The sequence below is a fragment of the Diceros bicornis genome, chromosome 4, assembly GCF_020826845.1.
Source record: "Diceros bicornis minor isolate mBicDic1 chromosome 4, mDicBic1.mat.cur, whole genome shotgun sequence".
In the NCBI taxonomy this organism is placed as follows: Eukaryota; Metazoa; Chordata; class Mammalia; order Perissodactyla; family Rhinocerotidae; genus Diceros; species Diceros bicornis.
Window position 1 is genome coordinate 1,760,110 of NC_080743.1, and position 19,363 is coordinate 1,779,472.

The window sequence follows — 19,363 nt, forward strand, 5'->3', positions numbered from 1 at the left end:
TATAGAGAGCAAATCAGCACAGCCACCAGTTTGGTCCAGAAAAACGCCGGTGGAGGAGAAGGAAGGATTGGGCTGGGAATTGTAAGGACATGTGGTAGAGGATGCAGGGCAAGCGTCTGAAGGCACCTGTGAGTATCACTAAAGGGATGATTGTGAGTCGTCCTCGACCCAGCTGCACAGTAAAATCTCTGATTCCCTTAACCATTCCTGGGTCTCAGCCCGGAGATTCAAATGGTCTGGGATGTGGCATGGCCATGGGAGGTTTTAAAGCTTCCCGGGTGACTCTACTATGTAGCCAAGGAGTAAGACCAGCTGCTCTGCGGGGTTCATGATGGAGAGAGAGCCACGTGGTGCAGGAAGGGGGTGGTGAACTCCCTAAAGAGCTGAAGGTTCGGAAGTTGAAATGAAGATCTAGTGGAAGTTCTGTAGGACAGGGCGGCTTATTGCCAGAGAGCCGTGCATTCTGAATCCTCTTACTTAACTCTTCAGTTTCCCCTAGATAAGGTCATAGCTCCTTCCACGGTTGCTGTGAGGATTAAATGAGGTGTAGTGTTTAATAAAAACAGTGGGCTGCAAATGGTAAGCGTTAAATACACGGTATTTTATTACTTTCATTGTAATAACAGGCTTGAAGAGAGAGGTTGCTAAAAGTCCCTTTACAATCCTGGAGGGGGCGTGGTATCCCAGGCGGCATTTGAGGTCTGTGCCCTTAGATGGCAATGTGGCAGTGGTCACTCTGCCCCTTCTTAATTGACTCCCAACTTAAAACAGTTGACACTGCAGGCATTGTATTTTAAAAACAGGCACATTAAGGGGCCCGGCCCCGTGGCATAGCGGTTAAGTGCGTGCACTCAGCTGCTGGTGGCCCGGGTTCGGATCCCGGGCACGCAGCAAGGCACCCCTTGTCAGGCCATGCTGTGGCGGCGTCCCACATAAAGTGGAGGAGGATGGGCACAGATGTCAGCTCAGGGCCGGTCTTCCTCAAAAAAAAAAAGGGGGGGGGCACATTAAAACTGATATATTCTGATGACCCTAGAATCAGTGTCGCTGGATTCTAAATAAAAACTTTAAGCAGATGTGCTTCCTACTTCATTAGGTTACACCAAATGCCAGGCCTGGGACAAGGCAAGCTTTCTTGATTGTTCTTCTGTGAGGTGCCCCTGGCTTAAGACGCAGCTTTCTCAGGGGTCCCCTTAACTTGACCGCCTTCCTGCCTGTCTTCAGCGTGTCTGAACCAGGGATCTAGGGCCCAGGCTGGCTGTGAGTGCTGAGTTTGTATTTTGTACCGCAGGATTTGGGTCCTAACAAATCTAAGGGCTAGTCTTTCTCCTTTACAGGGTCAGCAGCTCTGGAAAGTTCTAAGCGAGGAGCTCAAGCTTTTGTGCATGGTAATATCCTACTTATCTGGAAAATATTTTGACTTTTCAACTCTCCAAAACATAATCCCCCGAGCCTGTTTTTAAGGAAAGGTAGTCGCTCTAGGGTCCGTGCGGTAAAGACCTGTGCTTTATTACTCAGAAAGTTTATTAAACATACATTGTTCTAATATAGAACATATAATTCTGACTGAATGTGAATTATATTTTTGCTTTTAACATAAATTATTAACAGCCACAAGAGAGCCAAGGCTTGCGAGAGTGCATCACAATGAATACCTTACTACGGTCAGGCAGTTTGAGGAGCAGACAAGATTGGAGAAGGAAATGGATATTGAAGGGGAAACCCTCTCGGAGAGGGGAGCACAGAGTGAGGAGAGACCTGCTTGCGGTTCTTCTCTCCCACTGGGTGAAAGCGCTCTGCCTGTTCCTTAGCTCGGCGGGTAGGCTTCCTCCGCATCCTTCACTTCACATGCCTGCCCCTCCTCAGGCAGAGGAACATGGATTTCCTCCTCCTCTTCCTTCAGGTCAGTGGCCTCCCTCTCCTCAGGCAGGCACTTATTAAATGTTTGATCATAGCAGGTTTGGGGAGGATGTGTGGAAACAAAGTACTTTCATTAAATGCCTGGTGCGAGTTGAAACTGGTGCAACCACTTGGCAGCTGAGGAAGATCTGTTAAATTTAATATATACATACCCATCACCCAGCAGTTCCATTTCTAGTTATCTACCTTGAAGCACCACTCTCAAGATTCTGTAGCAGCACTATGTGCAACAATAAGGAGGAACATAAATCTGAAGGACCTGCAGGTTTTGAACCCAGTTAGTGGTTTGGAAGGGTGAGCATTAGCAAGGAGGACATCAGCCACATCTCCAGGTCCCCGGGGATGAGGGATGAGAGGAGAGGTTGCTGATCTGAGTAATGTCAAAAGCCAGACCACAGGCTGCAGACCTTAAGAGCTGGCACTGGTCCCAGCCAGCTCTGAGGACCCCAGACACCCCAGCTCTTGAACTACTCGTTCACATTCCACAGACATCAACAGCCATCATCTGAGGACCTCAAAGCCTCCCGCCTTCCCCGGGAATCCCTGTCCCCCACCCCTCCACTTTGCAGGACGTGTGTCCACATCTGCCCCCTACACTGGATGACGTGGGCTGCAAGCCTGTTGGTTGGAGGGCAGGGACCACATGTCTTTCCCTTGGTTTCCTCTACTCCCATCTGTATCCTCAAAGCCCACCACAGAAGTCTGTGCCCAGGCATTCATTTACTTTAAAAAAAATGAATGAACATTTCATTAGCCTTTTTGCCTGCCCTCTTCTTCCAAACACACAAATAGACCTCTCCCAGCCCTCCCTCCATGTCATTTCAGTCCCTGGTGTTGATGGGGGAGAGTCCTCAGATGCAAGGTGGGGCCAAGACTCGGAGATCACATCTCCTTGAACTTGTATCCAGCTGAACATACACACCCTTCCAAGATCAGATTATCCCCTGTCAATCCCTGGGAGACTAGTCAACCCTGAGACCAAGATGGTTGATACAAATGCCTTTGGGCTGTAAAGTCATCCTGGAGTGGCAGATTTGTGCTCTCCTTGTCTTCCTGCAAAAGACCAAGCTGTCGGTAAAAATCCATCACTGTTCTCATCTGACCCTTGGGTTCCATTCCTACAAATGGGCCTGGGCCTGGGCCTGGACAACTCCAAGGATCCTAGGTGGGTCTCTAGGATTTAATATTATCAATGGTTGGGAGGCCCTTTTTATTTCAAGGTTAGGGGTGAGCAAGAGGCGTATTTTGGAGAGATGTGAGTTTTTCTGTAAGATAGTGCTGTAGAAGTGTTTTTATATTTTTCTAGTTAGATTAAAAAAATTTAATTTTCATCCAAATTGAGGTTGGACTGGTTTCACAACTTATATGGCTGATTTCATGGACTCTTGAAAATATGTTCTCTTTCTAAACGTTAAAAGCTTTCCTCCTAGAACATCGGTGGGTGTGCACCTCCCACCGCCCGGGTCCTCTCCTCCTAGTACCATACGGGGGCGAGGGCAGGGGCAGGGGCAGGTTTCCCACCGGTTGCCAAGCACACGCCTCCTGCTCTATTCGCGGCTGCTTGTTCACTTTCTCTGCCCCTCTGCCTCCCCTGCTCCACGTCTGGACTGCAAGCTCTGTGCTCACCAGGCGCCAGGTCTATACCTTCACACCGCACCATCTGCCACACACCACATACGGTTCTGCAGTGGACCGGCATGGACTTGAATCCAGCCGTCACTCCTTAGCTGACTCGGAGAAAGTTACTTAACCTCCGTGCTCCAGGTTCCTCCATCTGCAGTGTGGGAATAATAATGGTCCCTCCTCTGTAGGGACCCAGGAGAGTGCTCAGCATCTGTTCAGTGGTTGTGACACTGTTACACGTTGAGTAAATGAGGGAGTGAAGGAAGGAGCAGGTTGCCATCAGATCTTGGCTTTTTTGTTTGTTTGTTTGTTTGTTGTGAGGAAGATCAGCCCTGAGCTAACATCCGATGCCAATCCTCCTCTTTTTTGCTGAGGAAGATTGGCCCTGGGCTAACATCTGTGCCCATCTTCCTCTACTTTATATGGGACGCTGCCACAGCATGGCTTGACAAGTGGTGTGTCAGTGTGCCCCCAGGATCCGAACCTGCGAACCCCGGGCCGCCAAAGTAGAGCATGTGCACTTAACTGCTGCGCCACCAGGCCGGCCCCAGATCTTGGCTTTTGAAGGTACCTGAGATGAAGCAATATTTTACTGACTTTCTTCCCCAACCCCATAGTGGATGGTCTATTCCACGGTCGGCTGAGAGTGCGTGTCCAAATCCCCACCACATGTAGGAACCCCTTCCCCACGTCCCAAGCTGACAGGTTTTGAGTCTCTGGACGCCACTTTTGCTGGGTGCTCACGTCCTAACGAGCTGTGCCATGCCGTTCTGTACCTACCTGAGTTATTAGATTTTTTTTTTTCCTTGAAAGGACCCCACGACCAATCTCCTTGTAACCTCTATCTGTCTCACTCTGTTCTGTGGAAATTCAGGAGGTTGAGTCCCGTAATCCCTATTCCTTAGGAAGGTTTTAGATTCATTCATTCGCTCCGCAAATACTCATTAGGCAAGTGTTGTGCCAGGCACGTTAACACTGAGGAGAGTCCTTATCCTCATGAATCCTGTGACTGGGAGGGAGAGACAGTTAACAGTCACACAAATGGGTATCGTCACAGTTTGTGAGAAAAACTTTGAGAATGCTACAGAGAGGAAAACAGGAAAAGTTAATTTCAACATGGGCAGTTAAAGAAGGCTCGTGTAAGGGAAGTGACTCTCAGGTGACACCAGGCCGACTGGTGTGTGGGAGGAGCTTCCAGGCAGAGAGAGCTGTGGGACGTGGGGTGAAGGGGAGGAGTAGATGGGGTTAGAGGGCTGGCCTAGGGAAGGACCTGTGTGTGTATAATTAGGGAGTCTGAATTTCATTCCAAGAACAAAGAGAGACCACTGAAAGGTTTTAAGCAGAGAAGTGCCATTGTCCATTGTATATTTATGAAGATACCTGGCTGTTGTGTAGAAGAGACACTGAAGAGGGTGAGGGGATTGCAGGTAAAGGGCAGCTGATGAGGATGGATCGAATGAGGACAGTCACCATGGAGATGAGAAGTGAACAGATGTGAGAGGTGTTTTGGAGGTGGGATCTGGAGGACTTGGTGGTGGAGTCCATGTAGCAGGTGAGGGAGGGAGGGAGGCATTGGGTCGATATGCAGAGAGGAAGCACCTGTACAGTTAGCGTCCTAGCATCCTTTCCAGTTGGACAGTCGCCAGCCAGCAATCAAGTATTTTCAATGTTACACCTAGTAGATTTCTAATTAGGCAGCTGGAGGTGCCATCCACTAAGAGGAGGAAAAATGAATCGAAGGGACTTGGTTATTTGATCAAGGGTTTGGTGTGTTGATTTTAATAAACCTTTGAGATACTAGAGTGCAGATGTTAAGTTGGCAGTTGGATATAACAGACTAGGTTGGGACATGTCAGCATGTTGTTGGGATTTAAAGCTATGGGAATGTATGTGCTGTCACCTAGACCCTCCATGTGCAAGTGGGAAGTGGGCCCCAGCCGCAGGAGGAAAGCAGGAACGTGTGGTTCTGGAACTCCAGGCGGGGGATGGGGATGGGAGCTGGGCTGGAGTGGGTTTATGAGGCCGCTCTGCATCAACAGTGGGTAGGCTTACAGAGGTCGCATGCAGAGACAGCTCTAGTAGGCTTGCTATGAGGCAGGGCAGAGAGCTGTGTAAGTGGAAGGCTCTGGAGTCAGGGAGAACCAGTCCTTCCTCTTTGTTTCTTATCTAAGTATTCCCCCAACTCGTTCAGTCATTCTTTATACAATGGTATTTCCAGAAGATCCTATAACTTGTGCATAGCGATGTTTTCCCCCAGAACAGGGTCCTTCACCCAAAATGTGTTCTGACCCAGCAGGGCGGCCTGTTGCTTTCCTTGTTCTAAACACTCAGTAAAGATGCAACTGAGCCCAGCAGTCTAGGCAGCCGCCCCCTCTGTTGGCTAGTTCTGAAAGTGCAGTCAGATCAGGCTCTCTGCTCTGCTGTGCAGCAAGTCCCTCTACTCTGTCCCTGTAACTGAGTGTTACCACCTTGATCAGAGCGGGGGTCCCAGGAGCTCTTGAGAAAGGAGCTCTGATCACTAGTTGAGGTGGAAGACAACCCAGCGTGAGCAGGCGAGGCGGGCTTTTATGATGCCCTTAACAGAGGAGGAAGCCAAAACAGGCACGGTGTCATTTCGGTGGCAGAACCCGAACTCCAGATCTCCATACCGTGTCATAGTTTGGGCTGTTAGAGCTATACCATGTTTCTTCTGAATGCTTTGAGATGTTATTTGCAGAAAATCAACATAAGGTGAATGTTTAAATGTCATTATTCTACTATACTTTTGTTTGGGACCATCAAAAAGGCAAATCAGAGGGAGTCAGAGAGATTCATTCATTCTTTCATTCACCAAATGTTTACTGAATGCCTGCTGTATGCCAGGCACTGTTCTGCATGCGTGATGGGGGTACCGTAGTGAACAGACAGACAGACCGCCTGCCCTCACATTCCAGGAGGAAGTGATAGACAGTAAATGAGACAAATAGGGTGACCTGCGTACAGTCTCTTAGTAGTGGCAGGAGGAAGGAAACAGAAGGCGGAGGGGAGGTGAGCTGTTGGGCCGGCGTGTTGGTGTGGCAGTTTTAGTTAGAGTGGCCGGGGAAGGTGACTGAAGACCTGAGGGAGTAGAGTAGCTGGCCGAGCAGAGCTTTCCAGGCAGAAGGCACAGCGCTGAGGTAGGGGTGTTTGGCGTGTTAGGAACAGCGAGAACACAAGAGGATGCCAGGAGATGAGGCAGAGACACGACGGGGCGGATCACCTACGGGTGACCCTGCAGCTCACAGTGAGGACTCAGCTTGTGATCCAAGGAGTGGGGGTTCCTTTGGGCGGTTTTAGGCAGAGCAGTGAAATAATCTGCCGTCTTTCAGCAGGACCGTTCTAGCTGCTGTAGACTGCGGGGGGCAGGGGCTGAAGCAAGGAGACCAGGGAGCAGGCTAATGTGCAAGTCCAGGCAAGAAGAGATTTTGTAGAAAGACCAACAGAGTCTACAAGGACTGACTGGGTTGTGAGTGGAAGTAGTCGAGGATGACACCAAGGTATGTGCTGAAACGGAAAGAATGAAGTCAGGAAGGCTACAGAGTGAAGGCCGGAGGAGGGCTCAGTGTGGGACGTGTTAGGTTCAAGATACCTACAGGACATCCAAGTAGAGGCGTCAAGTTGGTGATTGGACATATGGATCTGGAGTTAAGTAAGCGGTGGTGCTGGAGATACAGATTCAGGAATTATCATTACACAGATGGTGTTTAAATTCGTGAGATGAGGTGACCAAGGGGATATGTTCACATGGAGAAGATAAGCTCAAGGGCTGAGAGCTGTGGCTTTATTAGTGTGGTGTCCCAGAAGCCAAACGAAGAAACAGTTGAAGAGAGGAGTAGCCCGTGTGTCACACGCTGCAGATGGTCGAATAAGATGAGCTGAACTGACCACTGGAGACAGCGTGGTTTCTCGGATTCTCCCCTGACTTACGATGCGTTGTCTTGTGCTTCCCCAGGTTGTAGCAGATACCAATATAAGCGCCATAGCAACTCAACTTGAAAATATATCCACAGGCTACCACCTCAGCTCACCCAGTGCTGAGCAGCATCCGGAAGACACAGAGTGAGTATCCTCGATGCAGGGTGCCTGTTACGTGTGTGGGCAAAGCTCAGGGAGCCCTCTTCCAGATCCTGGAGTGTGCTCTCTGAGGGAGAGGAGTGGGACAGCGCACATTACCTCTTCTGATGCCGAGAGGATCCCCAGGAAAGCACCAGGGTTTCCGTATTTCTCACGAGGCTTTGTTCCTCGTGTGAGTTCTGGACAGACTGTTGCCACAGGGCCTGCACACGCTGCATCTGGTCACTCTGACACGGTGCCTGTGACTTCTCCCCTAAGAAACCCCACATTTAGAGCCCAGGGACACCCCGCTTTATTATGCAGGGAACCAGGTTTCCTCAGTTTTATAAGCCAAAATCTTGTTCTGAGGTTAAACCTTGTTAAACTTGCTGGCATTCTTCATTAAGACCAGTCAGTGCAGTTCAAGTTGCTCATTCAAGCAGAGTGTCTCAAACTAGAATGTGCATGAGAATAATGTAAACAGCATATTTAAAAATGCTGATTCCCCTGGCCCCATTCTCAGAGATTCTGATGGGTGGTCTACAGCGGATCCTCCAGGGAAGTTTTGCTGCAGACAGGCAGAGGATGCATCCTGCGAGAAAGGCAGCCTGAAGTTATTCCTCTCGGTACCACCAGGGCCTGGTCACCAGTAGGTGCTCAGTAAATGCTTGGTGACAGATCTGAAGGGTTTATTGGAGGATCTGATGATCACAGCCAGTCCCAACTTTTTCCTGCAAGTTCATCAACTTAAATGACATCTTTGAGTTTGTTTTTCTTGAGGGCAGAATGTTAAACTAAGCTCATTTTACTTTTTTCTAATTATAAAAGTAAGGAATGCATGCTATTAAAATATGACAAATACATGAAAGTATAACATTTTCAAATCACAATGGCCCTTCCCTTAAAAAACTCAGGGCCCTTATAGGAAGAGAGGGTATGTTTGGCGTCCTATGAGGTGCCCATGGGATACAGAGATGCCCTTGTAATCCTGGTTCCTTTGCTGTGATTCCACAGCTCCTGGCAGGTTGGGAACCACTAGCATAAAAAATTGAAAAATCACTTATTATCCAAATGTTAACATTTGGAGATATATTTTTCGCTAGTCCTCTGTATCAAAGTAAATTAAACCCAACTGAAAATGTGAGATAAGTGGGGCAGCTTCATCTCATGTCTTCAGTTGAGGTGGAGCTGCATTCCTCCCTCCCCCGAGAGCAGGTCTCTAACCGTGAACAGGCGCAATGGGACCGTCTCATGGTTTGTGGCCCCCAGGGGCTCCACAACAAGGGCTTTGGACATCTAGGTCCCCATTTCAATATCCTGGGAAACGGGGGTTGTGTTTGAAAGAGGAAACACGATCAAGTTCAGGTCCAGCCAGCGGGGCAGCACCGAGAGTGTTTACATGGCCAGGAAGTGGTGAGAGGCAGAGCCCGTTCTGGCCGCCATTACCACTCCGCTGTAGGGTCAATTCCTCATTACGTCAGCAGGTATTTACTGAGTGCCTTCTGAAGCCTGGACACTGTGCACCGCAGGGTTCTGAGGATTCAGACTTAGAGACGTAGGTGAAGGCGTTGCCCCAGTCCTCAGGGAACGCCAGAGCGCTAGAAACAGAGCCATCAGTCCACGGTCTGAGAGTCGATACGTACAGGAGAGCCAGGTTCTTGAGAGCTGAGGAGGCACAGGGCCTGTGGGCCGTGGAGGGGGCACGCCTCACTAGGGGGTGTACCTGGGGGCACCAGTGCCTACGCTGAGTTTTCAAATAATTGGGAAAAGCAAGGGCGGCTTCTAAACAGTTAAGAATTTATATGGCATAGACATTCAGCGATTGCCGTGAGTGCCTGCTCTCGACAGCCGGTGAGTCCATCGTCAGGCAGGTGGTGCCGCTGTGAACCAGCTGAAAACCAAGCCTGAAATGCACCAGGCCAAACTGGCGGGAGGCGGCGTGAGGAATATTCTAGTCAGACAGCACCGCATCTTCAGGGGTTGCTCGTGTCCCAGTTTTGCAAATTTCTCTAAATCCATGACCATGAGTGCATATCGGAGGCTCTGCTCCTCGGATGTGCAGGCTGCCAGACAACCAGGGGTCTGCCAGGCCCAGACGCGAACCCCCGCCTACACGTGGACGACAGGGTCAGGGGCACCGAGCTCCCCTAGGTCCTCACCCTTTGGACAGCCACACCTGGATGAGACTCTGCCTTAGCTGACCTTAGGCTAACTACTTGAGCCCACGTAGGTGATTTACGTTTTAGCCATGTTGTTTCTGAGAGAGAAGACTTCCACACTGGACGAAGCTCTGAAAATCCAAATTCCACGTTTGGAACAATGGTTTTTATCCATTTTGCCTCACCTTGGTTTCTCTCTTCCCTCCGGGACTTCAGCTCTCCTTACACAGTCATGATCCTGAGTTTGTGACAGGCACAGCGCTGGGAATGCTCAGATGGCTGAGATTTGAGGGGTCCCTAGTCCAGGAGAGGAGAAAGATGGCTCAGCAATCCCGAGACGCCATGAGAGTGCCATAAGGAAATAGGGACCTGGGGCACAGGGAGCACAGAGGACAATGTGGCCCACTCTCCAGGGGGTCAGGAAAGCATCTTATTGGATGGGGGCTTAAAAGAGGGAGTTCCAGGGGCTGGCCCAGTGGCGCAAGCAGTTAAGTGCACGTGCTCCGCTGCGGCGGCCCGGGGTTCGCCGGTTCGGATCCCGGGTGCGCACCGACACGCCGCTTGGCAGGCCGTGCTGTGGTGGCATCCCATATAACGTCGAGGAAGATGGGCATGGATGTTAGCCCACGGCCAGTCTTCCTCAGCAAAAAGAGGAGGATTGGCAGATGTTAGCTCAGGGCCAATCTTCCTCACAAAAAAAAAAAAAAAAAAGAGGGAGTTCCACCCCAGGTGTGGTGAGGGCATCCGGGCAGAAAAGGAGCAGCAGTTTACTGCGCTGTCAGGCTGCCATTGCCTGTTGTGGACAGAAGGCCACCTGCAGACTGATGGTCTGCACCAAGCTCAGGTGATGGCATGCCCCTCTGTCTCCATGCACATCCTTCTAGGCGGTCAGGACAGTTTCACTCAGCTTTAAACAGTAAGCTTAAGGGTTAAAAACTAGGGCCAGCCCCGTGGCCTAGTGGTGAAGTTCGGCATGCTCCCCTTCAGCGGCCGGGTTTGGTTCCTGAGCACGGACCTACACCACTCGTCTATCAGTGGCGGTGCTGTGACAGCAGCTCACGAGCAGAGTAGAGGAAGATTGGCACAGATGTTAGCTCAGCGCAAATCTTCTTCAAGCAAAAAAAAAAAAGGTTAGAAACTAAGCATATAGAAGGGTGCTTTGACAATTTCAGCATCATGACTTTATTTTTAATTAAAAAACAATAAGTTATGAAAGAGAAACTCCTAAAATTTCATGAATATTGGTCATTAGTCCAGCGTGATATGGGAAATTTACAAATAAGTTTCTAGATTGCTCTCTGAGAGTTTGATTTGATAAAGTGACCTCCATAGTTTCGCAGTATGAAAGTCTCTCTCAAATCTGTGTTCTTCCATTAAAATGAAATTCCCTGCAGTATCACTTCCTGAATTAAACAGCGTGCATTGTGTTTTCAGAACACCTCCACCTAAGATTATTACTTTGGAGAAAGGCTCTGAAGGATTGGGGTTTAGTATTGTAGGGGGTTATGGAAGTCCCCATGGAGACCTGCCAATTTATGTCAAGACTATATTTGCAAAGGTATCTTTTTCCTTTTTACTGTACTTTTTTTTTTTAATCAAACCTAGGTGAGGTTTTTTTAAAGTGCTTTGCTGTGCTTTCCTTGGCTGTACCTGGGTGTGTGCATGTATGCTTACTTGATTTGAATCTTCTAGGAAATTCCCGCACCAGACACTGAAGGAATTGTTGCTTTATAATAGTGGAGTCGCAGAAGTGTAATTTTCTTCGGAGCCCATAACACAAGTAGATGCTAAGGGATCTTAAGGAGTGTCTTCTTTCGGCAACACAGTATAAGGAGCAGTGCCAAGCTCTTGGGAAACTGGCCTTGGGAGTCTTGTCCTGGGCCAGACCAGAGATGCGGCCTCCTTAGAGAACAGACACCAGAGGGCTGTGGTGTGGAGCTTTGACCGAGCCCCAGCTCAGTGCAGCACTGGGCCACCCAGCACCAAAACCTCAGGGCGCTGTTGAGCTCACGGCCGTTTCTCCTTTCCAGAACTGCCAAGTGCATTAGGATCAGCCCAATAGGCTACACTAACAATGGATGATAGAGTGTTTTTTAGGAATTAAACGTTTCCGTATATCCTATGTAATTAATACCCAGATCACAGTGTGCATTCCTACTGCTGCCTCTAGATGGCTCTTAGATAAATTATTTTTAACTTCATTGTGATTTTTAAAGTTGGAATTTAATTTTATTATACATTTTGAAGATCTCTGAAAAGTACTAGTATTGATATTACACCTTTATTCCTTATTGGTTTTATCACAGTCATTTATTCTTGACCCAATTGCCTCCTAGTGCTTTATTTTCCTAGAGAAATGCAGGTCTTCAAAAGAAGTAAGATAGACTCTGTCTCTTTCTAGAAAGCCATACTGTACCCTGCACACAAGTTGGCTCTTACTGAGCAGATCCCATCGCCTATCAGTCAGGCCTGCCCGTGACCCGACATGATCCCTGGGTCACATGTGCTTTCAGAGCACGTTAGAGCCCTGAGATCGCCCGCCTGTGTCCGTGCTGCAAGGGTGCCTGCGAGAAGGGCACGTTATCCCAGTACGCACCTGCTGACCCGGTGGTAGGCTAACGGGGAGTGGGCGGGCAGACTGGAATACTCCGGATGGTGGTGCTGCCCGTCTGTATTCTCGAGGTGGGTAAACCACCTACAGACTCTCCCCTTCCCAAGACGACACCATAAGGAGTTGTGATGATCATTCATTGGGGCATTATTAGACTGTGCTTTTAAAAGAGGCAGCCATGTAGTAAGGATAGTGGAAAGGCTGCAAACTCAGCCCCCATGATTTAGCAAGTTCTGCCTGCTGGCCTTTGCCCCTGGAAAGCCCCTCCAGAGTGTTTGTAGTCACTGCTCACTTCACAACTGCGGGTTGAGCAGCTGCCGTCCAGAGAGAGGACCCATTGGCTCCCGAGGCCTTTTGACCTGGGGCCCAGAGTTCAGCAGGCTGCCCAGCTGTACCTGGCTACACGTTCATGTAGACGGGGGGCCAGAGTTAGGCCCCTTTTGTCGGGGTGCCAGATCACACAGCTGGGAGTGAAATGGCCATGCATGGCTGGTGGATTTTTGAAAAGAAATCACCATCACATCCCAGTGGGGCCCGAGCGGTGGGGTAGTGAATGGACTGCGGCTCACTCCGCATGCTCTCTGCAAAGGTCCCCACTGGAAGTGCTCACACAGGAAGCACCTGTGTAAGTAGTAACATGGTCATAAATGCTGAATATCCTTGGGATGTTTTCTTTTTTAAGGAATGGACCTTTTTTAAGGAATGGACACCTAAAAATGAAAAGCCCTGAATTAACAAAAGAAAATGTTCTAAAGCCCCACCTAGTGCCCCACTTAGTTGTCTCAATAAAGGAATATTCCAAGGCAAATAATTATTACCATTATTATAATTTAGATATTTCTGTAGAGTTTATTATAATAAGATTTAGTTTGATGACTTTTGCTCCCTCTTTTTTTGTTTGAGTAAACCAATATATCCAAATTTAAAGGTTTTCTGTAGAGAATCAGTAAACCAAAAACTAGCAAATGAGATTTTTCTTTTTTAATGGTGAAGTCTTTCTAAAACAAATTCTGACACTAAGCTACACAGTTCCCCCATAGGAACTTTGAAGATCTAAGAACTGTAGGTGCGTGTGTTTCACATTTTTTAACCCTGAATATATTCTTAAAAATATTTGTTCAGATTTCTGGATCTCAGATGTCCACAGGTGTGGATTTTTATGTGACCTTTTTGGTGTCCTAAACCTTTAATAATTCTCTTGCTCAACGAAGAAGTTAACTTGGCCCATCACAGTGTTTTTCCCCCAGAATATGAAACATCCCGGCACTTAGGGTTGTGCGGGTTTGCGAGACTTAGTTGATCTGATTAACAGGATGTCAGGACCTCCCATTTTCTTTCAGGTATTTAGTTGGAAACTTCAAAATCAATGTGAACCATAGCTCTTAGTCCTTCAGCAGCCAAATTTTACCATAAGCCAACAAGAGATTGGCCTCCAGACCTCAACCACCCTGGAAGTTTAGCGAGTCTTGCAGAGCCTCTACGTCTGGAAGCACGGGTCTGAGCATCCCTGGAGCTTCATTCACTGTACCACCCCCATCACCGAGTAAACACCTGCTGTCGTACGTTCATCCTTAGCACGGGCAAAGCGGATGGTAGATGCCTACTTGACAGCATCAGGGAAGGCTAAGGGACAAGCTGGGACACACGGCAGGTGTGCGCAAGGCCATGTTTCCGAGTTAGTTGGAGGCCTGTCTGTGAACCATCTGTTTCTTCCTTCCCTTGCGTAGTCCACAAATGCCACGTTGAGAAAACGGGAGAGAACAGGCAGGTCGTTGTCAATAAGCGCGGCAATGCCTGAGCTAGAGCATGAGTCTTAGAAAGTGAAAAAAGCATCCGCGTTTGCATTACTGAAAATGAAAACTTGAAGAGCTTAACATTCTTTTTAAAAAAACTCCACGGATAACTGAGGTTTACTGAAGCCCTTAAATCTTAGTATAAAATGTCTACTAAAATCCAGTTACCTAGTGATTCTGATTCTATCCATTAGAGTTAGTTGTTTAGTCCTGATTTAGTGCAGTTAACACACTTTCCTAAAAGAAAGAAGATTTGAGTCAAGTTGCAAGTTATTTAATTTTGCTGTTTTCCCCCAGTATAGACATGGTTTTGAATATTCTTTACTACACTTCTGTAGAGGAATTCTAGATAATTCTCCCGCCACTGCAGGACCTCCCACTGCGGGGACACAGGTCCCCGGAGCATCAGCACCTCTTCTCCCCACCTCTGAGCGAGTCCCTCAGGGACTCGGTGCCTGTGCGCCTTAGTGTCCCCTCTAGTTGGGCGTCACTTAAAGGACCCTCTGGCACTAACTTTTCAAGGGATTTTCACAGTTACCCCAACAGATGGAGAAAGCCGACTGTGAATCATTTTCTAGGTCTTGTCTTCCCTTACCGGTCCAAAATATTTCTAGTATATCACAGCATTTTTAGATGCTCAGCTTTAGGAACAAAAAGCCCGAGTCTCACTTGCTTTGTGCTTTTTGAGGAGCCATGTGTGACTGAGTGTAGAGTGAAAGTAGTCGTTTAGAAACCTACTTAGATGATCAAAGATAAATAAAGTTGGAGTTTTTGAATATGATATGCAAAATTTCAGAGATGCTACACTTTTATGTGTTCATATAGAGAACAGCTTTATTGAGATATAATTCACAAGCCATACAATTCACCCTCTAGAGGCTGCACTGCTTTTTGACAGACCACCACAGTGCTGACGGCTTACTAGCGCAATGGGAACCCGAGATACTGATGGGGTTGGCCAGTAAGACTAGCACCAGACTCGGTCCTGCCTTTGTGTATTACATGTTCATGAATGTGACGTCATGATTGTGACATCATAGGACAGTCAAGTTCCATTCAGGACTGAATATTGAAATAAGGTCCTGCTTGTTAAAAGAAAAGTGAATGTCCCTTCTTTTCTACTAGTTTGTTGTTGAAACGATGCATAATTATGGTTACCATTCAGCCATTTTCAAATAACATCCCACTTTTTTCTTAATTTTCTTAATTTAAAAACATTGCCTAGAGTAACTTTCGTTGGTAGCTTTTAAAGTTACTCTTTTAGCATGCACACCAGACACAGGTTAGAGGTTTTAATATTTATTTGAATATAAATTGATTCGCCCTGGGTTAAACTGGAATGTTTCTTGTTTGTAGGGAGCAGCTGCAGACGACGGCCAGCTGAAGCGGGGTGATCAGGTTTTAGCTGTTAATGGCGAGACTCTGGAAGGTGTAACTCATGAGCAAGCGGTGGCCATTCTAAAACGCCAGAGAGGGACTGTGATCTTAACTGTGCTGTCGTGAGTCCGGGGTCCCGATCACGAGGTAGATGATGTTGTAGACTAGCCCTAGGAGGATGAAGTTCTGAACGAGGACGAAAAGCAGCCTCAGCTCAAGTCCACCTTCCTTGTTACCGTCCTTCCTCTCTCCTCAGGAGGGATGGCTGAGGTTTCACGTAAATTTCCCAAGTCAATATTTCCCAGCTTCTGTCTCCTCTTGGTGAGGGTAATTTCTGAAACTTGAATGAGTCTTATCTGTTTTGCGTTTAACATCGATGTTTATCAACTAGCAGTCATTGGTTCTGATTATATTTGCTGAAACTGAAGTTAACCACCTCTCGTTCCTCATGCCGTTCCCTCCTCATCCCTACTCATATGCAGGCTTAACGACAGCCTCAGTCTCGTGCAGCGAACAGAAAAATGTTAAGCAACTTGTCATCTCGCTCATGATTTACTTATGCTAATTGTCTCCTCAAGTACACCAGAAACATTAGCAGTGTAATTAACTTACCAGTGACCCTTGTGATGAAATACCAGATTCGCCTATGGGAAATTACTGTGCTCGCTTCTGTACGACTTATAGTCAAATAAGGCTCAAATTCGTTTCTCTGAATAGATCTTTATACGTTAGTCATTGGTGATTATGATGAGTCAATTTGCAGACTGTAATCTAAAAATTCTGAAAGGCTTCCTAATTGTTTTCTTAGCTACATAAATGCATACCACTGGGAAATGCACCTTATTCTCAACAGGAACATGTTCTGAATTCTGACAATGCTAAATTATGTTCCATTCCAAGAAGTTCACCTGGAGCGGATGGCGTCTCAGTAGGCAAGCATCATTCCCACCCCTGGGTCTTCAGACGACGGGGTGGAAGCTCCGGAGATCAGCAAGTTTTGCCTCAAGTCAGACGAGGTCTAGGTGGCCTTGGCCTTGTGCAGAGTAGAGTGACAAATTTGAGCATGCTTCCCCTTGGCTCCATACCCATCAGCCTAGCAGCACAGACTGCAGGAACGTAGATGGAGTGACGTGCTAGCCACAAAGTGACTGAGCAGATGAACTGAGCCTAGGAATCAGCGCTGGAAACACTTAGATAACGTTTCCTGGTCTCCAGGGAGCATCCCATTTGTTGAAGTTTTGCATGCTAAGAAAGCAACTACAGCAGAAAATACAAGAATAAAGTTGGTTAGGGGCATTCTTATTCAGGTACTCGCAGGAAAAGGAGGGAGACGCTTATCTGTGAATGCTATAGGCTCTTCTGTAAAAAACGTACCATGAAGGATGAGTACCAGGATCAATAATAGAAGTAGTTTGGCATTATTTAACTAAAACACAATGCTGCAAATGGTGCACAGTAATTATCAAAATGTAATGGGCAGAATAGATTTTAATTGAGAATTATCTTTGAGTAGATGTAATCATGAAGTGCATTAACTCTTGTTGGAATATTTTGTGGCTGTTCCAAAGTTTAGAGTGCCTAAATTTTGTGTTGAAAACGTCTTTCATGACTGGTATTAAGTTTTCTGAAATTACACATGGCTTTTGGGATTTCTAATGTATCCAAGATATGCGGTGTTGTTAGGATCTTGTCTCTCAACACATGAGAAGCTATCAACCTCAGAACATTCTATATCAATTGTATCTGCAAGAACACCTCAGGCAGCCAAGAAGAAATGAAGCCTAAATAAAACTTGAAAATGCACCTTAAAATACATATATATATAAAATACTTTTGCAATGTGATTCTGCTTGATTTTGACGGAATGGCCATTAAATACACATTTTGAAATAATACATTGTTGTTGTGTTTCTTTACACATTATCCTTTTAGGTCATGCTACTAAAAGCCTATTGATAAGAAATTGTGATGCTTTATATTCCTTGCTGCCATAAATTGACAGAACTAGTGCTTCTCATAACTGGTTGTGTCTCTGCTTGCATGAATAATTGCCTTGCCAAAAACACTTTTTTGCATCAGAACTTTCTGACAAGCTACGAGGATGTGAAGATGGGAATACGTGAAAGGAGTGGTTCTCTCATAGCCACGCATATCATTTTGGCCTCGTTCGGGCCATTTATGTATAGTAATGGTGTCACTAACTGGAGTTAACATGAGAGGGAAGTAAACCAGGAAAAATGAAACTGCTGAATGTTTGTATGTATAAGATGTTTCCAAAGATTCTAAATAAATGTAGTTGCCTAAGGAGCAAATGGAGTCTTGTTATATAAGAAAAAGTTTAATTTCTGGATCTGATTTCGTTTTTCCTTTAGACATTTTGTTCCCTAATAGAAAAAAAAAATCCAAGCTTTCACCAAGTTTTCCAGTGTCCTATTAAAGTCTGAGGTCCATTAATAGCTGTCTCATATATTAATTGCCAACTGTGTTGTCTGGTGTTAGAATAGATGCTGTACAGAGGAGCCAGTGTAGTGGTCCAGGGGCGCGTCTTGGCATCACACCACCTGAGTCTGAAGCCGGACTTACTAGCCATGTGACTTGTCAAGGTATTTAATCACCCTTTGCTCTAGTTTCTTCAGTTAGAAAGGGGTGGGGGTTGGGGAGTTCTAAGCACTATAAGGAGTAAAATCCAAGTAGAACCCTTAGTCTAGTGCCTGGCTCCTAGTAAGTCGGACATAAATAAACAGTAGTAGTAAACCTCTTACCCCATTCATGGAGATGGCCTGAAATTAGACACTTAGGCTGCTGATTCATGGTTTCAATCAGTAAGGACCTTTTAAAAAAATATTTCTAAGGGTGGCTTAGCTCTGAACTGTTGCCCAGAATCAGGTGGCAACTTGTGTAGCTGATTATAAAGATGTGGGCTTGAGGAACTAGAGCCTGTGCCATCAAAGGGCCACAGCTGAGCTGAAACCGGGGCTTCCTTTGTCAGCCGTGCCCCTGGGGTAGGGAGTAATGCCAATGCCAAGTGCCCACCCTCCTACCTCTGGAACCAGGCAAGGCGCTTCAGTTACCATCAACCGTTTGGCAAGGAATTTTAACCTGGTATGGACCTTGATTCCAGGAATTTGGAACTGCAAACTGCTGGGTTTTTAACCCAGCCACACTTCCCTTCTTCACACCCATCTGCTGTCAGTTCAACCTCCCCCAACAAGATGATAAGCTTTGAAAACAGAGATTAAGTCAGATTCATCTTCATGTTAATTCCATCCAGTATGCTTTTCAAATACTGTATGTCCTATCCTTAGAAGTTTTATTTGGGCCTGTTTTTATATCTTCCATCTCCCTGCTCATGTTCATGTTTTCCTTTACATCAGAGGTCAGTGTGAAGACCTCTTTGGTGTGAAGAACCAAATAATAAATATTTTCAGCTTTGCAGCCCTTTGCAATCTTTGTCACAGCTACTCAACTTTGTCATTGTGGCATGGGAGCAGCAATGGACAATGCATAAATGAATGAGCTTGGCTGTGTTCCAATAAAGCTTTATTTACAAACACAGGCAAGGGGCCAAATTTGGCCCACAGGCTATACCTTGTGCATTATAGACCGGAATATATTGTAAGACTTATAGTAGTAGTTTAAGATCCTTGTCTGCTATAGTATTCCATCATCTTTGACATTCCTTGGGATGTTTCTGTTGATTGATTTATCTTTCCTAATTTTGGATGGATCTTATTTTTCTGCTTCTTTGCATGCCTGGTAATTTTTTGTTGGATGCCAAGCATTGTAAAATTTGTATTGTTGGGTGGTGG

At 46.7% G+C, this 19,363-nt stretch overlaps 1 protein-coding gene across 8 annotated transcripts in view; it reads left to right on the plus strand.

Moving 5' to 3' along the window:
• The window catches only part of PATJ (PATJ crumbs cell polarity complex component), a 307,655-nt gene extending 291,812 nt beyond the window's left edge, over positions 1-15,843 (plus strand). For 6 of the 8 annotated variants that reach the window (XM_058538171.1, XM_058538173.1, XM_058538175.1 and 3 more), the window contains 3 exons: positions 7,514-7,620; positions 11,208-11,331; positions 15,534-15,843. In XM_058538171.1, coding sequence (XP_058394154.1) covers positions 7,514-7,620; positions 11,208-11,331; positions 15,534-15,680 — 378 coding nt within the window. In that variant the 3' untranslated portion in view covers positions 15,681-15,843. The remainder of the gene's footprint in view (positions 1-7,513; positions 7,621-11,207; positions 11,332-15,533) is intronic. The other 2 variants (XM_058538177.1, XM_058538179.1) reach the window with 1 other exon arrangement.
• The last annotated feature ends 3,520 nt before the right edge of the window (positions 15,844-19,363 follow it).